Source organism: Amblyraja radiata, chromosome 1 (genome assembly GCF_010909765.2).
Source record: "Amblyraja radiata isolate CabotCenter1 chromosome 1, sAmbRad1.1.pri, whole genome shotgun sequence".
NCBI lineage: Eukaryota > Metazoa > Chordata > Chondrichthyes > Rajiformes > Rajidae > Amblyraja > Amblyraja radiata.
In genome coordinates, this window is record NC_045956.1 from 151,802,492 (window position 1) to 151,826,119 (window position 23,628).

General features: G+C 42.0%; 1 protein-coding gene across 1 annotated transcript in view; it reads left to right on the top strand.

Moving 5' to 3' along the window:
* Nucleotides 1-21,872, top strand: part of cplx4 (complexin 4) — a 51,303-nt gene extending 29,431 nt beyond the window's left edge. Inside the window, exons 2-3 of the mRNA XM_033025788.1 lie at nt 11,509-11,596; nt 21,645-21,872. Coding sequence (XP_032881679.1) covers nt 11,509-11,596; nt 21,645-21,872 — 316 coding nt within the window. The remainder of the gene's footprint in view (nt 1-11,508; nt 11,597-21,644) is intronic.
* Nucleotides 21,873-23,628: the final 1,756 nt, after the last annotated feature.

The following is a 23,628-nucleotide window of genomic DNA, read 5'->3' on the forward strand; positions in this document are numbered from 1 at the left end:
TAATGAAGATAAGATATTTTATGTCAGAGGTTAATGATACTGGAGGGATTACAACTACCAAAGCAGAAAATTGATTAATTATGAATTTACTAATGGGATTTAACATTAAAATTAATGGCCAACAGGATTCATTACAGTGTAAATTTAGATTCCAGTTAATATTTTAAGGAATTAAAGACTGGCACAGACTAGGCTAAGTAGAAACAAAATAACTTTAAGCAGTTTACAGGAAGGATTAGGGATCCATTAAAGAAAATGAAAATGGGATTTCTAAACTATATTTAATCTCATAGCTCTGTAAAGTAGGGTAAATAAAAGTGAAAATGGCAATCTCTCTGAGCAAGGCAGCAAAAATCAAATCTACTAATTTTTTATTTTTTTTATTTGACTTAGAATGCAAATTAGTGTTCATATTCCACATCCTTAGATATTGTGCAGATACATTTCCATGGAGCATTGCATAAGAGCTGAAAAATCTGTACAGAAATTCAACAGATTTTGTTTGATCAGAAAAAGTGTTAATGAAGACAAAGAAACGTATCTCCAAGAATAAATTGTTGGATTTGTGTGTATGGTTCTATTTGTGGCGTACTTTGTGGGGCTAGTGAGTGGCAGCAACTGTTTACTAAACGTGCACTTTCCCTTAGCTATCATGAGCTCTTGCATTGAAAGTTCCCATCAACTATGGCACCCTCTACAGGGGGATCTGGGAGAAGAGGGAATGTAACAGAGTCATTAAACATAGCCGTGAAATTTGTATCAGGAAATATAAGAGACAGGATTAAGAGACTGAACACATTTAAACAACATATTTTGCAAGGCTAACACGCATTAAAATCCTAAAGAATGATATCCCAATAATAGTCATAGAGTTATAGAACATGGAAGCAGTCTCGTTAGCCCCTTATCTATGCCGGCCAGGATGCATAGAAACATAGAGAAATAGGTGCAGTAGTAGGCGATTCGGCCTGCCTTTGCCCTATTTCACTGAATTCCTTTAGCCCTAAGAGCTAAATCTGACTCTCTATCGAAAACATTGAGTGAACTGGTCTCCACTGCATTCTGTGGCAGAGAATTCCACAGATTCACAACTCTCTGGGTGAAAAAGAATCCTCATCTCTGTCCTAAACGGCCTGCCCCTTATTCTTAATCTATGCCCTATCTAAAATAATCTCATTTGCTGTGTTTGGTCTATATTCCTCCAAATCTTTTCTATCCACATACTTGACCAAATGGTTTATTAAATGTTGTACCTGCCTGAACTACTTCATCTGGCATCTTGTTCCATATCCACCCTCGTTGTGAAAAAGTTGCCCCTCAGATTCCTGTTAAATCTTTCCACTCGCACCTTAAGCACATACCGTCTAGTTATTGATTCCCATAACCTGGCAAAACGACTCTGTGCATTCACCTTATTTATTCCCCTCATGATTTTACGCACCTCTATAAGATCAGCACTCAGCCTCCTGCACTCCAAGGAATAAATGCCTAACCTGCCCATCCTGTCTCTATAGCTCAGATCCTTGAGTTCTGGCAACATCCTCGTAAATCTTCTCTACACTCTTTCCAGCTTCATGGCATGTTTCATAGCATCATTACATCAGTACCCTGTTCCTGCCTTCTCCCCCATATCCCCATGACTCCGCTATCTTTAAGAGCCCTATCTAACACTCTCTAGAAAGTATCCAGAGGACCGGCCTCCACCCTACTCTGAGGCAGAGAATTCCATAGACTCACAACTCTCTGTGTTAAAAAAATTGTAACCATGTTCTGCAGGATTTGCCTTGTTATTAATAACATACCTGAATGAATATTTTATTGTCACATGTGACAAGTCACAGTGAAATTGTTTGCTTGTACACACTAGGTATGCAAATAGTCACCCATAAAGGGCTCTTACAAAGTTACAAAGTACCACCGCGCCAGGTCCCCCTTTGTTCCCCCCCCCTCTTCACGCCAGTCCCCCTACGCCGTGTCCTCCTTTGTTCCTTCCCTCAGCAGCGGCGTTCTCACTCTACGTTGTCCGTTGGTCGGAGCCATCATTGGTCGCCGCACCGACCTATTCTCTATTGCTGCCTCCGTGACACTGACCCAGGCCCCAGACGCAGGCTCCACAGACCCAGACCTGGCTGCGGGCTTTGTCGACTCGCTAGGCTCCATCTCTGATCCGCGAGACTCCGGCCCGCGCGGCTAAGGCCTCGGCTTCTCAGCATCCCCCCATAAGGTGTCTGCCGCAGCGGCCCTACTATCCTATAAACTAATATTATTTTATATTTATAATGACACAGAAGAAGGCCATCTGGTTCATTGTATACACACTGGCTTCCAGAGGAATAATACTTTTTTGTCTCCTCTCCTTATTTCGCAGCATCATTGCAACATGTCCTTGCACATGTCAGTCACCTCCCCTTTGATTTGTTTTTGCCCTTAATCTACTCTAATAGACAATGAACAGTAGTTCAAACAGCGCAATTTGGAATGCGTGAGGAAACTGGAGCACTTGAAGGAAACCCATTCAATCATGGAGGGAACATGCAAACTCCACATAATCAGCACCCGAGGTCAGGACTGAACCTGGGTTCCTGGACCTATGTAGACCAGCATTCCCCTCAGCTCTACTGAATCACCCACCTGTGCTTCTAAACTAGCTACACATCTACCCAGACTTCCCCAGTACGGTTATAACTCTGCTGCTAAACTGACAATATAGAAAACGGCACAAAATCTAGGAGTAACTCAGCAGATCAGGCAGCATTTCTGGAGACCATGAATAGGTGACGTTTCAGGTTGAGATCCTTCCTCTGACCATCAAAGAGAATAGGGTAACTTCTTTAAAGTAGGCATACCTTGGATTTCACATTGGAGCAGTCAAAATGCAGAAACAAAGAAGTGCAGATGGTGGTTAATACACAATACATGACGTGTTTGAATCTTCCAGTCCACCGGATCGGTTCTGGTAATTCATCAGATCAGCTATCAGGTCAAACTCTTGGTTTTTCCCCTAATTCTTTTAGTATTTCTCTTTTCAAACAAATAATCAATTTATTTTCATAAAACCGTGTAAACTCTGCGTCAACAATAGTGTATGAAGAGTGTTACACCTTTTAGCAACTCTATTGTTGAGAAATACTTCTTAAAATCCCATTTTGTCATTACTGTGGTCCTGCTATCCAGCCTTTTACCAGCTTTACAAGATTGTTGCTAGGACCTGAGAGCCAAAGCTATAAGGAGACGTTGGGCAGGCTAGAACTTTATTCCTTATAGTGCAGGAGGATGAGAGGTGATCTTATAGATGAGTATAAGATCGTGAGTGGAGCAGATAGAATAGACATACAGCGCCTTTTAGCCAGAGTAGGGGATTCAAGAACCAGAGAACATGGGTTTAAAGGACATTTGAGCAGATACATGGACAGAAAAGGTTTAGAGGGATGTGGGCCAAATACAGGTAGGTGTGACTAGTGTAGATGGGGCAGCTTGGTTGGCATGGGCATGTTTGGGCCGAAGGGTCTGTTTCCATGTTGTATGACTATGACTAACTATCATCACAGGCCTTCATCAGTACAACATATTCCTTTGGGTACAACAACCATCTTGAGCAAATCACCCAACGTTTCTAAAATATAAATATTGAATTATAATTTTTTTTCCTGAAGGTTTGATGGTTCAGATACTCACCTTACTATTTCATTCTGATAGTCAGATGGCACCACTGCTAATCAATGTGTATACATTAAAATTGCAGTACCATTCCCTGATCGACTTGGCAACTGTGTGTTAATTTCACAGGACACCAGGATTTGGAGGTATAAACAAAATCAAAAAATAGACGAGAGTCATTTGAAAGCTGCAAGATTAATACTGAATCAATGCATTTTGCAGTGTTTTTCGTTTCTCTGGTTTCAGTCCTTCAGACATTGTGTAAAATTCATATTCATCATCTGACAATTTTGAACCAATCTCATAACTGCTTGGTCTTTTATAATGTAAACTCAGTCGTGGCACCTCTTTGTTGCTGGAGAAAAATTGATTCAAATCGAGTCCTTAATGAAATATTGCATTGTTCCTTTGAGGAACAAGGTATAGCCTTGAATCTTGAAGCTTTTAGCATTAATGGTGTGTTGCAAATGCTCATTTCCATCAATTGAATGATTGCCTTCAATTGTTTTCAAAGGAGGGATTACATTTCATAATATTCTGCTTTTACAGTTTGCCTTTTATGGACTGCCTTATCACAATGTGGCTGCTTTAATGGGCATTTCTTAGAGAACCATGCAGGTCTCTCCATTTTATCCAGTTCAGTGTTGGGTATTTATGTTGAAATAATCCCATGCCAATTCAATTCAGTTACTGTGAATCCAGAAAAAACCTTCCACATACAAGTCTATGAGATGATAATAAAAGTTATGAAAAATAGAAATAAGAGTGAGTGGCACATCAGGACAGCTAGTATGGTCTCTGCTTCACATGTTCCAAGACACGTCCAATATCAATGGATATTTTTAAAGCAGAGATTATTGATTAGTACGGGTGTCAGGGGTTATGAGGAGAAAGCAGGAGAATGGGGTTAGGAGGGAGAGATAGATCAGCCATGATTCAATGGCAGAGTAGACTCGATGGGCCGAATGACCTAATTCTGCTCCTATCACTTATGAATTTTTGAACCTAGGTTTAATCCTGACCTTCAGTTTCCTCTCACAACCCAAAGATATGTATTTTATTAGGATAATTTACCACTGTAAATTACCCCGTGTGCAGGTTAATGGTAGAGTTTGGGGGGTGGGGAATTGATGTCAATGTATGGAGAACCAAAACAATTTGTATGAATGTAGAATTAGTGTAAATAGTTGGTTCATGGTTGGCACACAGCAAAACAAAGGGCCTGATGTATCTCTCTATGGCTACAATAGTTCACCTGCTCCATCAAGCCTGCTCCACCATTCAATAACATCACAGCCGTTCCTCTTATCTCAATATCATTTATAATTCTCCCCCATAACCCTTTTGTGTCAAGTAATCTATCCATCTCCTTGTTGTTGATATTCAGAGACATAGCACCTACAGTTTTCTGTGATAATGAATTCCACAAGTTCACCACCCTCTGAATGAAGACATTTCTTTTCATCTCAATCTTGATCATCTAACCTCATATCCTGAAACTGCTATTCTGGTCCATGCGTCTGCATTCAGCCTGTCAAGCCCTGTCAGAATTATGTACATTTAAATGTGATCTCCTATCAACCATTTAACATCTAGTAAATACCACATAAGTCGTCGGAATCATCTCCAAAAGTCTCTGTTGCACTTCCTTTATGACAAGTTCAAAATTGAAACTCCAGGGTTAAAAAACATAGTGCTGGAGGAACTCAGTGGGTTAGGGTTAGGCAACATCTGTGAAGGGAATGATCAGGCATGTTTTGCATCAGAACCCATCTTCAGGCTGGAGATCCGAAATGTCGTGTGTCCCTTCCCTCCACAGATGCTGTTTGACCAGCTAAGTTCTTCCAACACATTGTTTTCTCTCAACATGCCAGAATCTACATTTTTATGCGCCTCCGTATTACTCCAGAAATGGTTTCATCCTGACTCAGTATAATTGTAGTCGGCCATCCTTGGTTATACAATCAAAACCTCTTGCAATGAAAGTTAACATATGATTTTTGAACATTGAATGGCCCAGCACAGAAACAGACCTTTCGGCCCATAATATATGTGCCAAACATGATGCCAAATTAAACTAATTTCCTCTGCCTATATGTTTTTAATATCCCACCATTCATGTGCTTATCTAAAAGACCATTAAATGTCACTCTCGTATCTGCTTCAATCACCATCACCTCTGGCAGAACATTGTAGCCACCAACCATTCTCAGTATAAAAATAATTGCCCTAAGCATCTCCGTTAATTTTTCTCCCTCTCATCTTAAAGCTATGCCCCCTTGTATTTACCATTTCAACCCTAAGAAAAATGTTCTTACCGTTTACTCTATCTATGCCTCTCATAATTTAATGAAATACCATCAGGTCTCCTCTCAACCATTTAGACGAGGGATATTAAATGTAACATCTCCAAATTTGCAGATGACACAAAGCTGGGTGGCTGTGTGAGCTGCGAGGAGGATGCTATGAGGCTGCAGGGTGACTTGTAAGGCAGATTATTATCTGAATGGTGTCAGGTCAGGAAAAGGGGAGGTGCAACGAGACCTGGGTGTTCTTGTACATCAGTCACTGAAAGTAAGCATGCAAGTACAGCAGGCAGTGAAGGAAGCTTGGCCTTCATAGCGAGAGGATTTGAGTGTAGGAGCAAGGTGGTCCTACTGCAGTTGTACAAGGCCTTGGAAGACCATACCTAGAGTATTGTGTGCAGTTTTGGTCTCCTATTTGAGGAAGGACATTCTTGCTATTGAGGCAGTGCAGTGTAGGTTCACCAGGTTAACTCCCGGGATGGCGGGACTGACATGTGATGTGAGAATGGGTCAACTGGGTTTGTATTCACTGGAATTTAGAAGGATGAGAGGGAATCTTATAGAAACATATAAAATTCATAAGGGATTGGACAGACTAGATGCAGGAAAAATGTTCCCGATGTTGGACCAGGGGTCACAGTTTAAGAATAAGGGGTAGGCCTGAGATGAGGAAAAACCTTTTCACCCGTAGAGTTGTGAATTTGTGGAATTCTCTGCCACAGAAGGCAGTGGAGGCCAATTCACTGGATGTTTTCAAGAGAGAGTTAGATTTAGCCCTTAGGGCTAATGCAATCAAGGAATATGGGGAAAAAGCAGCAACGGGTTACTGATTTTGGATGATCAGACATTGAATGGTGGTGCTGGCTCGAAGGGCTGAATGGCCTACTCCTGTACCTATTGTCTATGTTTCTAACCACAATGCCCCTGACAAATCAATCCAGGTTTGTCCAACCTTCTTATGATTTATACTCCACAATCCAGGCAACATCCTGGTAAACCTCCTCTACACCTTCTCCAAAGCCTCCACATCCTATCACGGGGCGAGCAGCACTCCACACAATACTTCCAACTGCATCTTAACCAAGGGTTTATAAAGCTGCTCTATCTCAACTGCTTTTACACCAGCATGTTTTCTTTCAGTGACTGCTGTACAAGGACAATCAGCTTTGTAATATTTTACAATAGGATTTCCCAATCTATGACCATTTGACGAAAACTCTGCTTTGTGTTTGTCCTACCATAGTGGATAACTTCACATTTATTCACAATATGCTACATCTGCCAACTCACAATCCCATTGAGTTTTGTATTGCTGACAAACGTAGAAATATTATATTTAGTTCCTCAACTAAATCTTTAGTCTTTGGAGATACAATGTGGAAGCAGGCCCTTTGGCTGACCAGCGATCACCCCACATATTAATTCTATCCAACACACTGGGGACAATTTACAGAAGCCAATTGAACTAAAACATGTACGTCTTCGGAGTGTGGGAGGAAACCGGAGCACCTGGAGAAAACCCATGTGGTTACAGGGCAAATGTACAAACTCTGTACAGCCAGTATCTTTAGTCAGGACTGATGCCAAGTCTCTGGCGCTGTAGGGCAGCAACCCTACCACTGTTCCACTGTGCCATCCAAACTAATTGAAATATATGCTGCATAACTCCCCCTTATGTAAAGAGCTCTGGATAACATGTAGCGGCAGAATTATGACTCACTTGAATAAAAACAATTAGTTCTAAGGCAGGGCGGCACAATGGCCTATTAGTTGAACTACTGCTTACAGCGCCAGAGTTTCAGGTTCGATCCTGACTACAGGTGCTTGTCTGTATGGAGTTTATACGATCATCCCGTTTTCCAGAGGTTTGGTTTCCTCCCACACTCCAAAGGCGTACAGGTTTGTAGGTTAATTGGCTTGGTATAAATCTGAAATTGGCCCTAGTGTGTGCAGGATAGTGTTAGTGTGTGGGGATCACTGGTGTGCAGACTGTGGGTCAAAGGGCCTGTTGGAAACATAGAAACATAGAAAATAGGTGCAGGAGGAGGCCATTCGGACCTTCGAGCCAGCACCACCATTCATTGTGATCATGGCTGATCGTCCCCTATCAATAACCCGTGCCTGCCTTCTCCCCATATCCCTTGACTCCACTAGCCCCTAGAGCTTTATCTATTCCTCTCTTAAATCCATACAGTGAATTCGCCTCCACTGCCCTCTGTAGCAGGGAATTCCATAAATTCACAACTCTCTGGTTGAAACTAAGACTGTGGCCCCTGGTTCTGGACTCGCCCAACGTTGGGGACATTTTTCCTGCATCTAGCTTGTCCAGTCCTTTTATAATTTTATATGTTTCTATAAGATCCCCCTCATCCTTCTAAACTCCAGTGATTACAAGCCTAGTCTTTTCAATCTTTCCTCATATGACATTCCTCCCGCCATCCCAGGGATCAATCTCGTGAACCTACGCTGCACTGCCTCAATCACAAGGATGTCCTTCCTCAAATTAGGAGACCAAAACTGTACACAATACTCCAGATGTGGTCTCACCAGTGCCATATACAACTGCAGAAGAACCTCTTTACTCCTATACTGAAATCCTCTTGTTATGAAGGCCAACATTCCATTAGCTTTCTTCACTGCCTGCTGTACCTGCACGTGAACTTTCAGTGACCGGTGTATAAGGACACCCAGGTCTCGCTGTACCTCTCCCTTACCTAACCTAACCCCATTGAGATAATAATCTGCCCCCTTGATTTTGCCGCCAAAGTGGATAACCTCACATTTATCTATATTATACTGCATCTGCCACGCATCTGCCCACTCACTCAACCTGTCCAGGTCACCCTGCAACCTCCTAACATCCTCTTCACAGTTCACACTGCCACCCAGCTTTGTGTCATCTGCAAACTTGCTAGTGTTGCTCCTAATTCCCTCTTCCAAATCATTAATATATATGGTAAACAGTTGTGGCCCCAACACCGAGCCTTGCGGCACTCCACTCGCCACTGCCTGCCATTCTGAAAAGGACCCGTTCACTCCTACTCTTTGCTTCCGGTCTGCCAACCAATTTTCTATCCATGGCAACTATTTGGGGGTCTGTAAATAACACCAATTAGCGTATTCTTGCCTTTGCAATTCCTCAACTCAATCCATAGTGACTCTACCTCGTCAGTCCCTATGTCTTCCCTCGCAACTGACTGAATTCCATCCCTCGCCAGCAGAGCTACCCCCCTCCTCTGCCCACCTGCCTGTCCTTTCTATAGGATGTATAACCCTGAATATTAAGTTCCCAGGCCCGATCCTCCTGCAGCCACGTCTCAGTAATCCCCACAATGTCCATGCTGTTCCATGCTGTATCTCTAAATTAAACTTAACTAATCTAGACTAAACTAAACTAAACTAAACCAGACTAAACTAAACTAAACTGAACTCAGTCTGAAGAGTTAATTGGCTTGGTATAAATGTAAAAATGTCCCTATTGTGTGTATGATAGTGTTGGTGTGCAAGATCGCTGGTCAGTGCAGACTCGGTGGGCCCAAAGGCCTGTACCACGCTGTACCACGCTGTATCTCTAAAGTAAACTTCAACTAAATTTGAACAAAAGATACTGGCTTTGCCAGCAATGCCTATGTCCCAAGATGAATTAAATTAATTCACAGGTCAATAGACTGTGAAAATAATAAGGGTAAAAATAATAAGGCTCAAAAAGAATGGCAAGATGCAGCAGTCAAATGGGTCAATGATAAATCAATTATCAAAAGGTGTTTAAAACATTATGATCTATTTAGACATGAAATTGGAAAAGAGACAAATGTGTTGGTTAGAAACACATAACGGAAATTATGAGCATGCGGTGTTCAATTAATCCCATATGTCGATAATGTGGCCTCATTATGTAGCTGCAAATCAGACATTGGGTACAACCAACAGCTTACATTGTAAGCTTAATTTTGAATGTAATATTTTGTAAGTCTGTACAGGGCCCTTCTGGTCAGACAGACCAGAAATTATTTTTGTTTCAGTATGTTTTATACGCATGTCAAGGACTATTTATTAATCTGCTATTTATCACTGAGTTGAAAGCTTTCCCAGCTTTTCACTCAAACAGATCCACCAAATCATTTATTTGCCAATTTTGTCTTTTAACTGCAAAACAATTGTGTTCAAAGATCAACACATGCCAAAAAAAAAACTCTCATCTCTGCAGTAAGCACATTTTGTCTAGTTGTGATTTCATTGCATTTACGTAAGTTTTACTCTGAGGTAATTTGGCCCACAATCATTCTTCCTTGTACCACACTCACTCCATTATCATTTTGCCTGCTTATTTGAACGCTTTAACACTTGCTTCTTAAAAGCTTACCTGCTGCATCTATTCAAAGGCTAATATTTATAATAGTAGCCTGTATTAGACAAGGTGTATACCACCACTCAGTAAAAGCTTCTCCTCTGATATCGGGCTCCAGAATCGTCCTTCCATTAGTTTGGGTACTGTCCTATTCACCTCTACCCCATTGAGGACATTGAGGAATTGATGTGCTACAATACACTATAATGCTGAGAACTATATTCTGCTCTCTATATCTTCCTCTTTGCTCTTGATTGTATCTATGTATGGTATATCTGATTTGTTTGGATAGCATGTAAAACAAAACATTTTACTGCACCTCAGTGTCATTCGCGTGTGATAATAATAAATCTAAACCTAAATCAAGGCATAGAATATCAGTGGCAATGTTATAGTATAATGTATAAAGCATTGTTAATATTGGAGATAGACACAAAAAGCTGGAGTAACTCAGCAGGACAGGCAGCATCTCTGGAGAGATGGAATGGGTGACGTTTCGAGTCGAGACCCTTCTTCAGACTGGTTAGGGATTATGGAAATGAGAGATATAGACAATGAAGTTGCAGAACTTTCATCGTCGAGAGGAAGTGAACTTCTTCAAAGTAGACATGCCTTGCGGAGATTTCGCAGTGGAGCAGTTGAAATGTGTAGGATGGAAAAATATTGGTATTGGTTTATTGTTGTCACTTGAATCACCAATGCATAGAATACTATGAATCATGTCTGGTAAATGGGTTGAGTAAGGTACTTAATGCTTGACATAGACTTGTTGAGAAAAAATATCTGTTTCTGTGCTCGATGCCTCTATAACATTACTCGCAGCAGCAATTAATAATAATATGATCGAATTTGCCAACCATTCAACCAAAAAGTTCAAATTTGGCAATGGGCTGTACAGTGACATGGTGAGGAGAAATGTGTTGTAAAAGCTGAAGGCTTTGAGTCTGAAGAAGGGTCCCAACCACAAATGTCACCTATCCATGTCTCCAGAGATGCTGCCTGATCCACTGAATTACTCCAGCACTTTAAAACGTTTTTATTCACTTTTTAGCTTTGTTTTTGAAAATGGTTCCACTGCTAGAAGATTCTACAACCAAAACCTACAAAAAAAAGCTGGTTGTCAAAGTCAACTCAACCATCAAAGTGTATTTTAGGAGAGTCTTAATCGTTAAAATAAATGATTTTTCTTGATTTCAGAATGGAACGTGATGGCATTTTTGCACAGAAGAAAGCAGAAAGAGCAACTCTCAGGGTCCACTTAAGAGAAAAGTACAGGCTTCCAAAGGTGACACAGACATTTTATTGACATATCATGTGAAATGCTAAATGATCATGATAGAATGGTGTTGCACTTAGTTTAGAGAATTATTTTTGCACTACTTTGACCATTTAGCAATGTGTTACACTGTATCAAGTTTTATACCAACACCCTCATCTTATGTGTGAGATCTTGCATGGAATCACCATCAGCAGGAGTTCAGTTGGATCTCCCCTTCTTGGCCAAGTGTGTGGAAATAAAGTTGGAAGTAACATACTCTCATTAATGAGCCTATCTGGAGTTTCTGCCAATTTTCTGCACAAGTCACTGTTGTTGACTGTAGGCTCCAGCGACACAATGATACAGTTACTGGATCAGTGTTGTGATCCAACGATGAGCATTTGAATTCCACCACAGCAATTTAAATTCAGTTCATGAAAATAAATCTGAAATAAAGCATCAGATCAGTAATGTGATCATGAAAGTCCACAGTTCATCAGTGTTCATAATTATATAAATTCATAAGTTATTGGAGCGGAATCATGCTATTTGGCCCAAGGAACCTACTCCACCATTCAATCATGGCATATCTATCTTTCCTTCAGGGCTGATCCATGTTTCCTTCATCTATCAGTGTCCTTCAGTGAAGAACATTTTGGCTTGTATACAACACCCACTCATCATTGTTGTCGACTCTTAGCTGACTTCTATCGACAATAGACAATAAACAATAGGTGCAGGAGTAGGCCATTCGGCCCTTCAAGCCATTCAATGTGATCATGGCTGACCAATGTGATCATGGCTGAAGTGGTCAAGCAAGCTACTCAGTTCAGCGGTAATCTTGGATTGACAATAAATAGTTGGCTGCTCAGAAATATCCTGTGTGTGAATAGATAAACAGTTGATTCAAAGAAACTGAAAGGAACATATTAGGATTGAGTACAGAGAACATGGATTTATGAAAGAAAATCCTGATTGACTAATATGCTGGATTTTGCTCAGAATATGACGAGCAGATTAGGCAAGGGGAAACCAGTGGATGTGGTGTGTTTGGACTTTCAGAAGGTTTTCGATAAGATCCCACCCAATAGTTAGTTGGTATGTGCAAATATAAATTGGAATAACATGCTCTCATGGACTGTCTCAGGCTGTAAGGCCGTTACTTGCGGGGCCTAGCAGAGATCAGTACTGGGCCCACAACTATTCATCATCATCATTGTTGAAAACATCAACGGGCACGGTGCCTTACAATGCTATGTACCACAGTGATCACAACTTCTACTGAAGTGTGGATGGCCGTTGGTTCGCTAGGATCTTGTTTCTGGTCCTGCTGGGGGTCCGCAGCCCCCTCCTCACCTGACAAACCAGGTGGGAGAGATGGTTTAGTCGCCGACTATCCGACCATTGAGCAGGTAGCACGGGATTACATGGTACCCGCACATACATAAAAATTCAGACCACGGAACCCCTGAAATATTCACAGCTTGAAAGGATAGATAATTATCCCCAGCTGAGGAGCCTAGAACCAGGAGATATGGTCTCAAATTAAGGTGAAAATGTAGGATTGAGAGAGACACAAAAAGCTGGAGTAACTCAGCGGAACAGACAGCATATCTGGAGAGAAGGAATGGGTGACGTTTCGGGTCGAGACCCTTCTTCAGACTGGTTAGGGATAAGGGATAAAGAAATAGATGATGATGTAGAGATAAATAACAATGAATGAAAGATATGCAAAAAAGTAGCAATGAAAAAGGAAACAGGCCATAGTTAGCTGTTTATTGGGTGAAAATGAGAAACTAGTGCGACTTGGGTGGGGGTGGAATAGAGAGAGAGGGAATGAAGGGGCTACATGAGTTAGAGAAATCAATATTCATATAACTGGGCTGTAAGCTGCCCAGGAAATGTAAGATGCTGTTCCTCCAATTTGTGTTTAACCTCACTTTGACAATGGAGGAGATCTAGAACAGAAAGGTCTGTGTGCGAATGGGAAGGAGAATTAAAGTGTTTAGCAACCAGGAGATCTGGTAGATTCGGGCGGACTGAGCGAAGGTGTTCAGCGAAATGATCGTCCAGTCTACGTTTGGTCTCGCTGATGAATAAGAATCCACATCTTGAACAACGGATACAGTAGATGAGGTTGGAGAAGGTGCAAGTGAACCTCTGCCTAACCTGAAAGGACTGTCGGGATCCCTGGTAAGAGTCGAGGGAGGACGTACAGGGACAGATGTTGCATTTTCTGCGTTTGCAGGGGAAGGTACCTGGGGACAGGGTGATTTGGGTGGGAAGGGATGAGTTAACCAAGGAGTTGCGAAGGGAATGGTCTCTGCGGAAGGCGGAAAGGGTGGAGATGGGAAGTGGTGACTCGTGTTGGGATTCCGTTGGAGGTGGTGAAAATTTCGGAGGATTACATGTTGTATGCGACGGCTGATGGGGTGAAAGGTAAGGACTAGGGGGACTCTGTCTCAGTTGCAACTAGGGGGAGGGGGAGCAAGGATTGAGTGGCTGCACTGGTATTTTCTGCTCAGTGATTGAATATACACAGAGATCAATATTTTTTTTACATATTAGAGGAGGCACGAAGGTGCTCAATGAGGATAGGGTGGTAGATGTTGTCTACATGGATTTTAGTCGGCTGATCTGGAATATTAATATGCACAGTATTAATTGTAACTTGGCCTTATGAATTCACAACTGGCTCACAGAAAGTTGTGATGGAAGAACAATATTCAGACTGCATATCCCTGACCAGTGGAGTTCATAGGGATCTGCTGTTTATCTATATGAGGAAAACATTTTTCACACAGAGAGTGGTGATTCTCTGGAATTCTCTGCCACAGAAGGTAGTTGAGGCCAGTTCATTGGCTATATTTAAGAGGGAGTTAGATGTGGCCCTTGTGGCTAAAGGGATCAGGGGGTATGGAGAGAAGGCAGGTACTGGATACTGAGTTGGATGATCAGCCATGATCATATTGAATGGCAGTGCAGGCTCGAAGGGCCGAATGGCCTACTCCTGCACCTATTTTCCATGTTTCTATGTTTTTATATTACTAAAAGTCTGATCTTGACCACTTCCTGGTGCTCTGTATATTGATTTTAGAAAAAACGTTGCCACTTATGGCTGTGATTTTTGGGAATTTTACTCAGTCCCCCTCCGCTGCGCAGGACAAGAGGATTTTTCCAATCGATGAAAAATAAAAGAGTTATTAGTGTTTAAAAAATGTTGAGATTCTCGCTCCTGAAGGCCACGCCCCTTCCGGAGGGACTATAAAACCCGGAAGTGTTGAGTGCCTCAGTCAGTCTCTGCAAGATGGGGAGCGAGAGGGTCACATCTCTCAGTCTGAGCTGTGAATAACAATGAACACATGTCTACGAAACAGTGAGTGGTTTTACTGACCTGTCAGTGCCCTTAATGTGGTTTGAAAATATAGTTTGGAAATGCTAAAGCTGTGTTGCCTTTGGTTTGGAAATGCTAAAGCTGTGTTGCCTTTGGTTTGGAAATGCTAAAGCTGTGTTGCCTTTGGTTTGGAAAGGCTAAAGCTGTGTTGCCTTTGGTTTGGAAATGCTAAACCTGTGTTGCCTTTGGTTTGGAAATGCTAAAGCTGTTTTGCCTTTGATTTGGAAATGCTAAAGCTGTGTTGCCTAATTAAAGTTGCCTTACCTAAGTAAAGTTGCCTTGCCTAATTAAAATTGCCTTTCCTAATTAAAATTGCCTTGCCTTCTATATAATTAAAAGTCTAATCTTGACCACTTCCTGTTTGCGCTTTATATTGATTTTAGGAAAAACGCTACCACGTTTGGCTGTAATTTTTGGTCATCTTACGAGTCCCCCTCCGCTCATCAGGTGCCGAGGATTTTTCCCATTGAAGAAAAATAAAAGAGTTATTAGTGTTTAAAAATTGTTGAGATTCTATCGCCTGTCAATCACGTCATGAAGGCCACGTGCCTTCTGGTGGGAAGGCGGGAGGGACTATAAAACCCAGAAGTGTGGGAGTGGCTCAGTCTCTGCAAGATGCAGGAGGGAGAGGTCACGACTCTCTGTTTTTAGTGGCCTTGCACCCTGCTTGAAATGGTATGAAACTGCACTTGAATTTGGTGGCCTTGTACCCTGCTTGAAGTGGTAAGAAACTGCACTTGAATTGGGTGGCCTTGCACCCTGCCTGAAATGGAATCTCAAGGAATAGCCGTGAGTCAACTGCCAGCCCACCAGCCGTGAGTGAGTGAGCTGCCAGCACAACAGCGTAGAGTGACTGAGCCACCAGCCCAAGAATCCATTTGGCCCACAATGTCCAGACTAGCTTTCTGGAAACCAGTCCCTTCAGCCCTCAACACCCATACTAGCGCACCAGAAAGCTCCCCCCCCCCCCCCCCCTCCCCCCCCCCCCCCCCCCTCCCCCCCCCCCCCCCCTCCCCCCCCCTCCCCCCCCACTGGCCACCAATATTGGAATTGGTGGTGAGGTGGAATATTGCGTTGAGAAACCAGCCCTCCCATTTGATGCTGGGACCCAACGGGTCCCACTTAGTCTAGTGATATATTTAAATGACTTGGAGATAAACGTAGACAGGTTGATAAGTAAGTTTTCAGGTGATACCAAGAGTGCAATGTGGAAGGCTGTCAAAGTAGATAGTAGGATATGGATCAGCTATAGAAATAGAATATGGAACACAGCACAGGAATGGGCTTTTTGACCCACATTGTTTGTCCCGAACATGATGCTAATTTAAACTGATCTCATCTGCATACATGATCCATATATTTCTATTCTCTGCACCTCCATGTGTCTATCTAAAAGATTCTGACTGTGTATTCTATCTTTGCCTCTCATAATTTTATAAATAACAATCAAGTCTCCTCTCAACATCTGATGTTTTAGAGAAAAATGGGCAGAGAAATGGCAGATGGAGTTTAATCTGACCAAATGTGAAGTGTTGCACAGTGACAGATCTAATGTAAGGGGAAAATATACAATTAATGCCAGAACCTTAACAGTGTTGATGTACAGAGGGATCTTAAGTCCATAACTACCTGATAGTGTGGTAAAGAAGTCATATTGTATGCTTACCTTCATTGGACAGGGGATCGAGTAAATGAGTCTGGAAGTCATCATGCAGATTTATAGGACTTTGGTGAGGTTGCATTTGGACTATGGCGTGCAGTGCTGGTTGCCCCATTACAGGGAGGACGAGGAGGGTTTGGAAAGGGTGCAGAGGAGATTTACCAGAATGATGCCGGGATTAGAGGGTATTAGATACAGAGAGATTGGACAGACTTGGATTGTTTCCACTGGAATGCTGAAGGTTGTGGAGCGACCCGATAGAAGTATATAAAATTAGGAGAGGCACAGATAAGGTGGACAGTCAGAACCTTTTTCCCAGGATGGAAGAATCAAAAACTAGAAGACATCGCTTTAAGGTGAAAGGGGCAAAGTTTAAAGGAGATGGACGAGGCAAGTTATTTTTGCACAGAGGGTGGTGAGTACCTGGAATGTGCTGGAAGCAGATATGTGGCATTTAAGAGGCTTTTAGATAGGCACATGGATATGCAGGGAATGGAGGGTATGGAATTTGTGCAGGCAGGCAAGAGTTGGTCTTGGCATTATGCTCAACACAGTCATTGTAGGCACAAAGGCTTGTCCCTGTGCTGTACTGTTTATGTTCTATGAGCTGGTTATAGTAGGGAAATGCCTTTGAGATAGGTGATCAACCATTATCTTTGTAACTAGTAGCGTGGATAGGGGAGAACCAGTGGATGTGGTGTATCTGGACTTCCAGAAGGCTTTCGACAAGGTCCCACATAAGAGATTAGTAAACAAACTTAAAGCACACGGCATTGGGGGTTCAGTATTGATGTGGATAGAGAACTGGCTGGCAAACAGGAAGCAAAGAGTAGGAGTAAACGGGTCCTTTTCACAATGGCAGGCAGTGACTAGTGGGGTACCGCAAGGCTCAGTGCTGGGACCCCAGCTATTTACAATATATATTAATGAGCTGGATGAGGGAATTGAAGGCAATATCTCCAAGTTTGCGGATGACACTAAGCTGGGGGGCAGTGTTAGCTGTGAGGAGGATGCTAGGAGACTGCAAGGTGACTTGGATAGGCTGGGTGAGTGGGCAAATGTTTGTCAGATGCAGTATAATGTGGATAAATGTGAGGTTCTCCATTTTGGTGGCAAAAACTGGAAAGCAGACTATTATCTAAATGGTGGCCGACTAGGAAAAGGGGAGATGCAGCGAGACCTGGGTGTCATGGTACACCAGTCATTGAAAGTAGGCATGCAGGTGCAGCAGGCAGTGAAGAAAGCGAATGGTATGTTAGCTTTCATAGCAAAAGGATTTGAGTATAGGAGCAGGGAGGTTCTACTGCAGTTGTACAGGGTCTTGGTGAGACCACTGTACAGTATTGCGTACAGTTTTGGTCTCCAAATCTGAGGAAGGACATTATTGCCCTAGAGGGAGTGCAGAGAAGGTTCACCAGACTGATTACTGGGATGTCAGGACTGTCTTATGAAGAAAGACTGGATAGACTTGGTTTATACTCTCTAGAATTTAGGAGATTGAGAGGGGATCTTATAGAAACTTATAAAATTCTTAAGGGGTTGGACAGGCTAGATGCAGGAAGATTGCTCCCGATGTTGGGGAAGTCCAGGACAAGGGGTCACAGCTTAAGGATAAGGGGGAAATCCTTTAAAACCGAGATGAGAATAACTTTTTTCACACAGAGAGTGGTGAATCTCTGGAACTCTCTGCCACAGAGGGTAGTCGAGGCCAGTTCATTGGCTATATTTAAGAGGGAGTTAGATGTGGCCCTTGTGGCTAAGGGGATCAGAGGGTATGGAGAGAAGGCAGGTACGGGATACTGAGTTGGATGATCAGCCATGATCATATTGAATGGCGGTGCAGGCTCGAAGGGCCGAATGGCCTACTCCTGCACCTAATTTCTATGTTTCTATGTTTCTATGTTTCTATCTTATGAGTTGTGTAACATGTAACGTGTAACAAGAAGATTGAGGGGGGATCTTATAGAAACTTACAAAATTCTGAAGCGGTTGGACAGGCTAGATGCAGGAAGATTGTTCCCGATGTTGGGGAAGTCCAGAACAAGGGGTCGCAGTTTAAGGATAAGGGGGAAATCTTTTAGGACCAAGATGAGGAAAACATTTTTCACAGAGAGTGGTGAATCTCTGGAATTCTCTGCCACAGAAGGTAGTTGAGGCCAGTTCATTGGCTATATTTAAGAGGGAGTTAGATGTGTCCCTTGTGGCTAAAGGGATCAGGGGGTATGGAGAGAAGGCAAGTACTGGACACTGAGTTGGATGATCATCCATGATCATACTGAATGGCGGTGCAGGCTCGAAGGGCCGAATGGCCTACTCCTGCACCTATTTTCTATGTTTCTATGTGCAAGGGACAAATACTACTGCTCATATTTCTTAAATTTTTACATTTTAAATGTCAATATTGGGCCAGACCCGAAGAAGGAAGAGGAAGAGGACTTTATATTGATACTTGAAGTTTGTTCTAAGCCATTAGTCTGCTTGGTGTTTATGATGGTTCCTCTTACAATAATACACCATAAGGAAACCTAGTACAGGAACATAGTGGAGCTGTGGTGCTTAGTGCAGTGGCAGTTAGTGCCGCTGCCGCCAGGGACTCAGGTTCAATCTTGCCCTCATGTGTTGTCTGTGAAGTTTTCAAGTTCGTCCATGGGTTTCTACCTGGTTTTCTCCTACAAAGACCCGCTGATAGATTATTTGACTTTTATGTAAGGAAGTAGCAAAAGAATCAAAGGGCATGCGAGAGAGAATATCCTCACAAGGAGAGAGGAAATAAGGAGAGAGGAAATGGGACCAATGAAGTTGCTCTGCTGGAAGTTGGCATTGATTCAGTGGGCCAAACTTCCTCCTTCTGTGTTACATTACGTAAAACTATTCCATCAAAATGATTACCATAATTACTGTGACAGCTTCTTAAAGTTGTGCAACTGAAATTGTGTTTTGCATCCCTAAACACAACTTTAACTAAAGAGACCATGTTAATTCTGCTCTCAGTGTCTCCATTTTACTCTCAATTTTCTATTGATGACTTTTTTTAACATTAATTCTTCAGTATTATTTCTGAAATCTAAAATGTTCACCTTTATTGCAAGGTTTACCATTAATTATTCACCATGTTTACAATACTGACCAATTTTAGGCATGAGCCAATTTAAAAGTTCGACTGGGAAAAAATTGATGTGGTCACATTAGTTGCAAGATTAAAGAGGAAAGGAATCTGTCAACTGATTACTGGCAATGGTTTCCTGAACACATTAGCACCTTGGTAATGATGAATTCATTTATGAAACCTGATGAGCTTTAGATGAAAACCAGGCTCCAAATTAATGCTGGTAAAACTGAATGAAAATAGGAATTTGAATTAGAAGTGACCTTTTTTTACAACTAATTGTGCTACAGAGATGACATCTTGCTTTATTTGTACCATAGGAATTGGAGAAACATTTTATTTTGAAGCATGTGGAATAGTTGAGTGAATTTTCTCTATTGCTGTAACATTAAAGGGGGCAACCACCATGGAAAATAGTATTAAATGGATCTACAATTGCACACCAAGTAATACATTTCATCAAATACTTCAGCCGATCACTTCTAGATATTGTTAGGCATATTCAGTTTACTTTTCTCCACAAAAAGTGCTGTGTATTTTCATTAAGCATTAGTAAGGGTGTCAGGTGTTATAGGAAGAAGGCAGAAAAATGGGTTTGAGAGGGAAAGATACATCAGCCCTGATTGAATGGTGGAGTAGACTTGAATCAGAATCAGAATCAGATTTTATTCGCCAAGTATGTTTTGCAACATACGAGGAATTTCACTGGCCTGGTCAGTCATACAATTAAAAAGCAACAGACTCAAAAACACATTTTAACATGAACATCCACCACAGTGACTCCTACACATTCCTCACTGTGAAGGAAGGCGAAATAAAGTTCAAGTCCTTCCCCTTCTTCCTTGGTCAGGGGCCTCGAGCCCCCTGTTGATGGGACGGTCTTGACTCCTGTAGCCGGCGGCGTTCGGGCCCTCCGCGTCGAGGCGTTAAGCTCCTGCATCGGGGGGTTGTCAGCTCCCCCTCGCTGGACGATCGAACCTCGCGTCGGGGCTGGTTGAACCTTCTGCGGCGTTGGAACTCCCGACTAACCTCTCCCGAGACTGCGAGCCCTTGATAGTAAGTCCGCAGTCCGCGGTGGGAGTGATCCCAGGCAAGGGATCCGCTCCGATGTTAAGTCCGCGTCCCGCGGTGGGGCTCACGAAAGTCCGAGGCGGCTTCCAGCTCCATCAATGGAAGGCCGCTGAGCCCGGAGAATGTGATCCGAAAAATGATCACATCTCCGGGAAGGTAAGAACCTGAAAAAAAAGTTTCCCCCAATCCCTCCCCTCTCCCCCCACATAAAATAAACTGAAGTACATTAAATCAAACTTTTAACAAACACTAAAATAACAAAAAGATGAAAAAACGAACAGACTGCCGGCAGGGTTGGCCATCTCCCCGGCGCCCCTGGTGGGTAAATTCATCTTGATGGACTGAATGGCCTAATTCTGCTCCTCGAACTTATGAACTAATGAAGCAGGCACATTTCATCTCTTGTAATACGTAGTCTTCATTCCACAAGCTATTTTTGCAAAAAGTTTGAAGTAAACTTCAATTCCGCAGCATTACGTGAACATAAGACTGTCTAAAAATGATAGTGTATGTGACTTTTACCTTGCAAGCAAATAAAAATGCAGCTCTGTAATACTTTATGCCCCTCTGTACTGTTGCCCCTTTTGCATAGGCATCTGATTTTGCAACGCTGTCTTCAAAGATACTTTTACTTCTGCCTCTTGAGTTTGACATTTCAACATTCTTCATTTTTTGCATGTTGGTGTTAAAATGTCGAGATTTAGAAAATACTAAAGATACAGAGTCATTATGATTTGAACAAAAATAAGTAAAAATCAGAAGCTTATTGCACATTTTAAATATATAAATTATATCGTATTAATTTCAATTTAATTTAATTATTTGTGCATTTGTGCTTGTGCAGAGCGAACAGGATGAAAATGAGATACTGATGGCTGGAGATGACGTTGAGCTGCCCGAAGAGCTGAAGAAGATGGTAACTGAAGATCAGGAGGAAGAGGAAGTCAAAGAGTCTTTTATTGGACAGATTCAAAACCTTCAGAATATGGATGTAGACCAAATAAAAGAAAAGGCTCAGGCAACAATTAGTGAAATTAAGCAGGCTGCAGAACAGAAGTGCTCCTTAATGTGAGCCATTATTTTTTTTTCCAGTTTTGATCGATTGAAAGATAATGGAAACAGACCCTTTGATGCACCATCCATGCCAACCATGCCGTTCACATCACACTAGTTTCTGTTATCCCAGTTTCCCCATCCACTTACAGAAGCCAATTAACCTACAAAACAGTACGTCTTGGGAACATTGGGGGGGGGGGGGGGGACCGGAGCTTCCGCAGGAAACTCATGCAATCACAGGGAGAATGTACAAACTCCACACAGACAGCACCCAAGGTCAGGGTCAAACTCTGGTCTATATCACTGCGAGACAGCAGCTCCACCAGCTGGCAATAACTCTGATAAACCTTTGCAATCGTGCAATTCACACTGCATGCAGCAGTCTTGTGGGCAAATCATGAGAGGAATAGATCAGGTAGATGCCCAGAGTAGGGGAATCGAGGACCAGAATACAGAGGTTCAAGGTGAAGGGGCAAAGATTTAATAGGAATCCGAGGGGTAACTTTTTCACACAAAGGGTGGTGGGTGTATGGAACAAGCTGCCAGAGGAGGTAGTTGAGGCTTGGTCAATCTCATCGTTTAAGAAAAAGTTAGACAGGAACATGGAAAGGACATGTTTGGAGGGATATGGACCAAGCACAGGCAAGTGGGACTAGTGTAGCTGGGACATTGTTGGCCAGTGTGGGCAAGTTGGGCCTGCTTCCACACTGTATCACTCTATGACTTTACGAGTGATTTTCTAATGAGTGAGATGACTTACCCAACTGACACCACAAACATAAAAGCACATTTCATACTCTGATAAAATACAAGTATGGATTTAAATAGTAGGGGTTAAATGTTGTGTAATATTGGGTCAATATATTCCATTGAGTTGTTGTTCAAGGAAATGATTAGTCTACCTCCAATGATTTTTTTATTGAAATTTCTCATTTAACTTCCTTTTGAAGATATTCCTTAATACAACCACCCATTTACTTAATATTTAAAATCAGAAAGAATCAAAGGTACTGAAAATCTGAGATAATACTGAAAATACTGGAAATGTTCAGTAAGTCAGGATGCATCTGTGAAAAGGGGAACTGAATTAAAGTTTCAGATTGAAGAAACTTTGAATATTTGTCAGAATTCACAGGACCTTTGAAATGTTAAATCTGCCTCAGTTGCCTAAATGTTCAATCTCTCCACAGATGCTCACTTTCCCTCCATTTTATTTCAGATTTCCAGTACTTGCATTATATTGCTTTTGCATAAGTGATCTGGGGATCATTATCTTGCACCATTTCATTTTTTATCTTGGTACCAGTCATAGGAGGGAAAAATATCCTCACTGCAACATGTAATATCCGATCCGAGAAAGAAATGCCATGAAAGTTGCATTTGAAAGTTTTTCATAAAATTAGTAATGTTTAGGACAAATCATGCTTATTGACACATCATTATTGATTCCTTGTTTTTATGATCTGATAGCATGATTGTTTTGTTACTAGTATAGCAATTGCAGGGCCAATAATTCAGAGATTTGGGTTTGATTCCTGCCATGCCCTGAGGAGCTTAAATTCAAGTATTTAGATCAATCTAATATAACATTGACAATTGAGTAGTAGAATCTGGGGAGGTTTAAGGGAACGTGGGAAGAATAAAGTAGGAGAGACAAGGAACTGCAGATGCTGGAAGAGAGAAAAAACAAAGTAAATAAACTGGTCAGGCAGCATCTTTGGAGAACATGGATAGGCAACGTTACGGGTTGGAACTGACAGTATGAAGAAGGG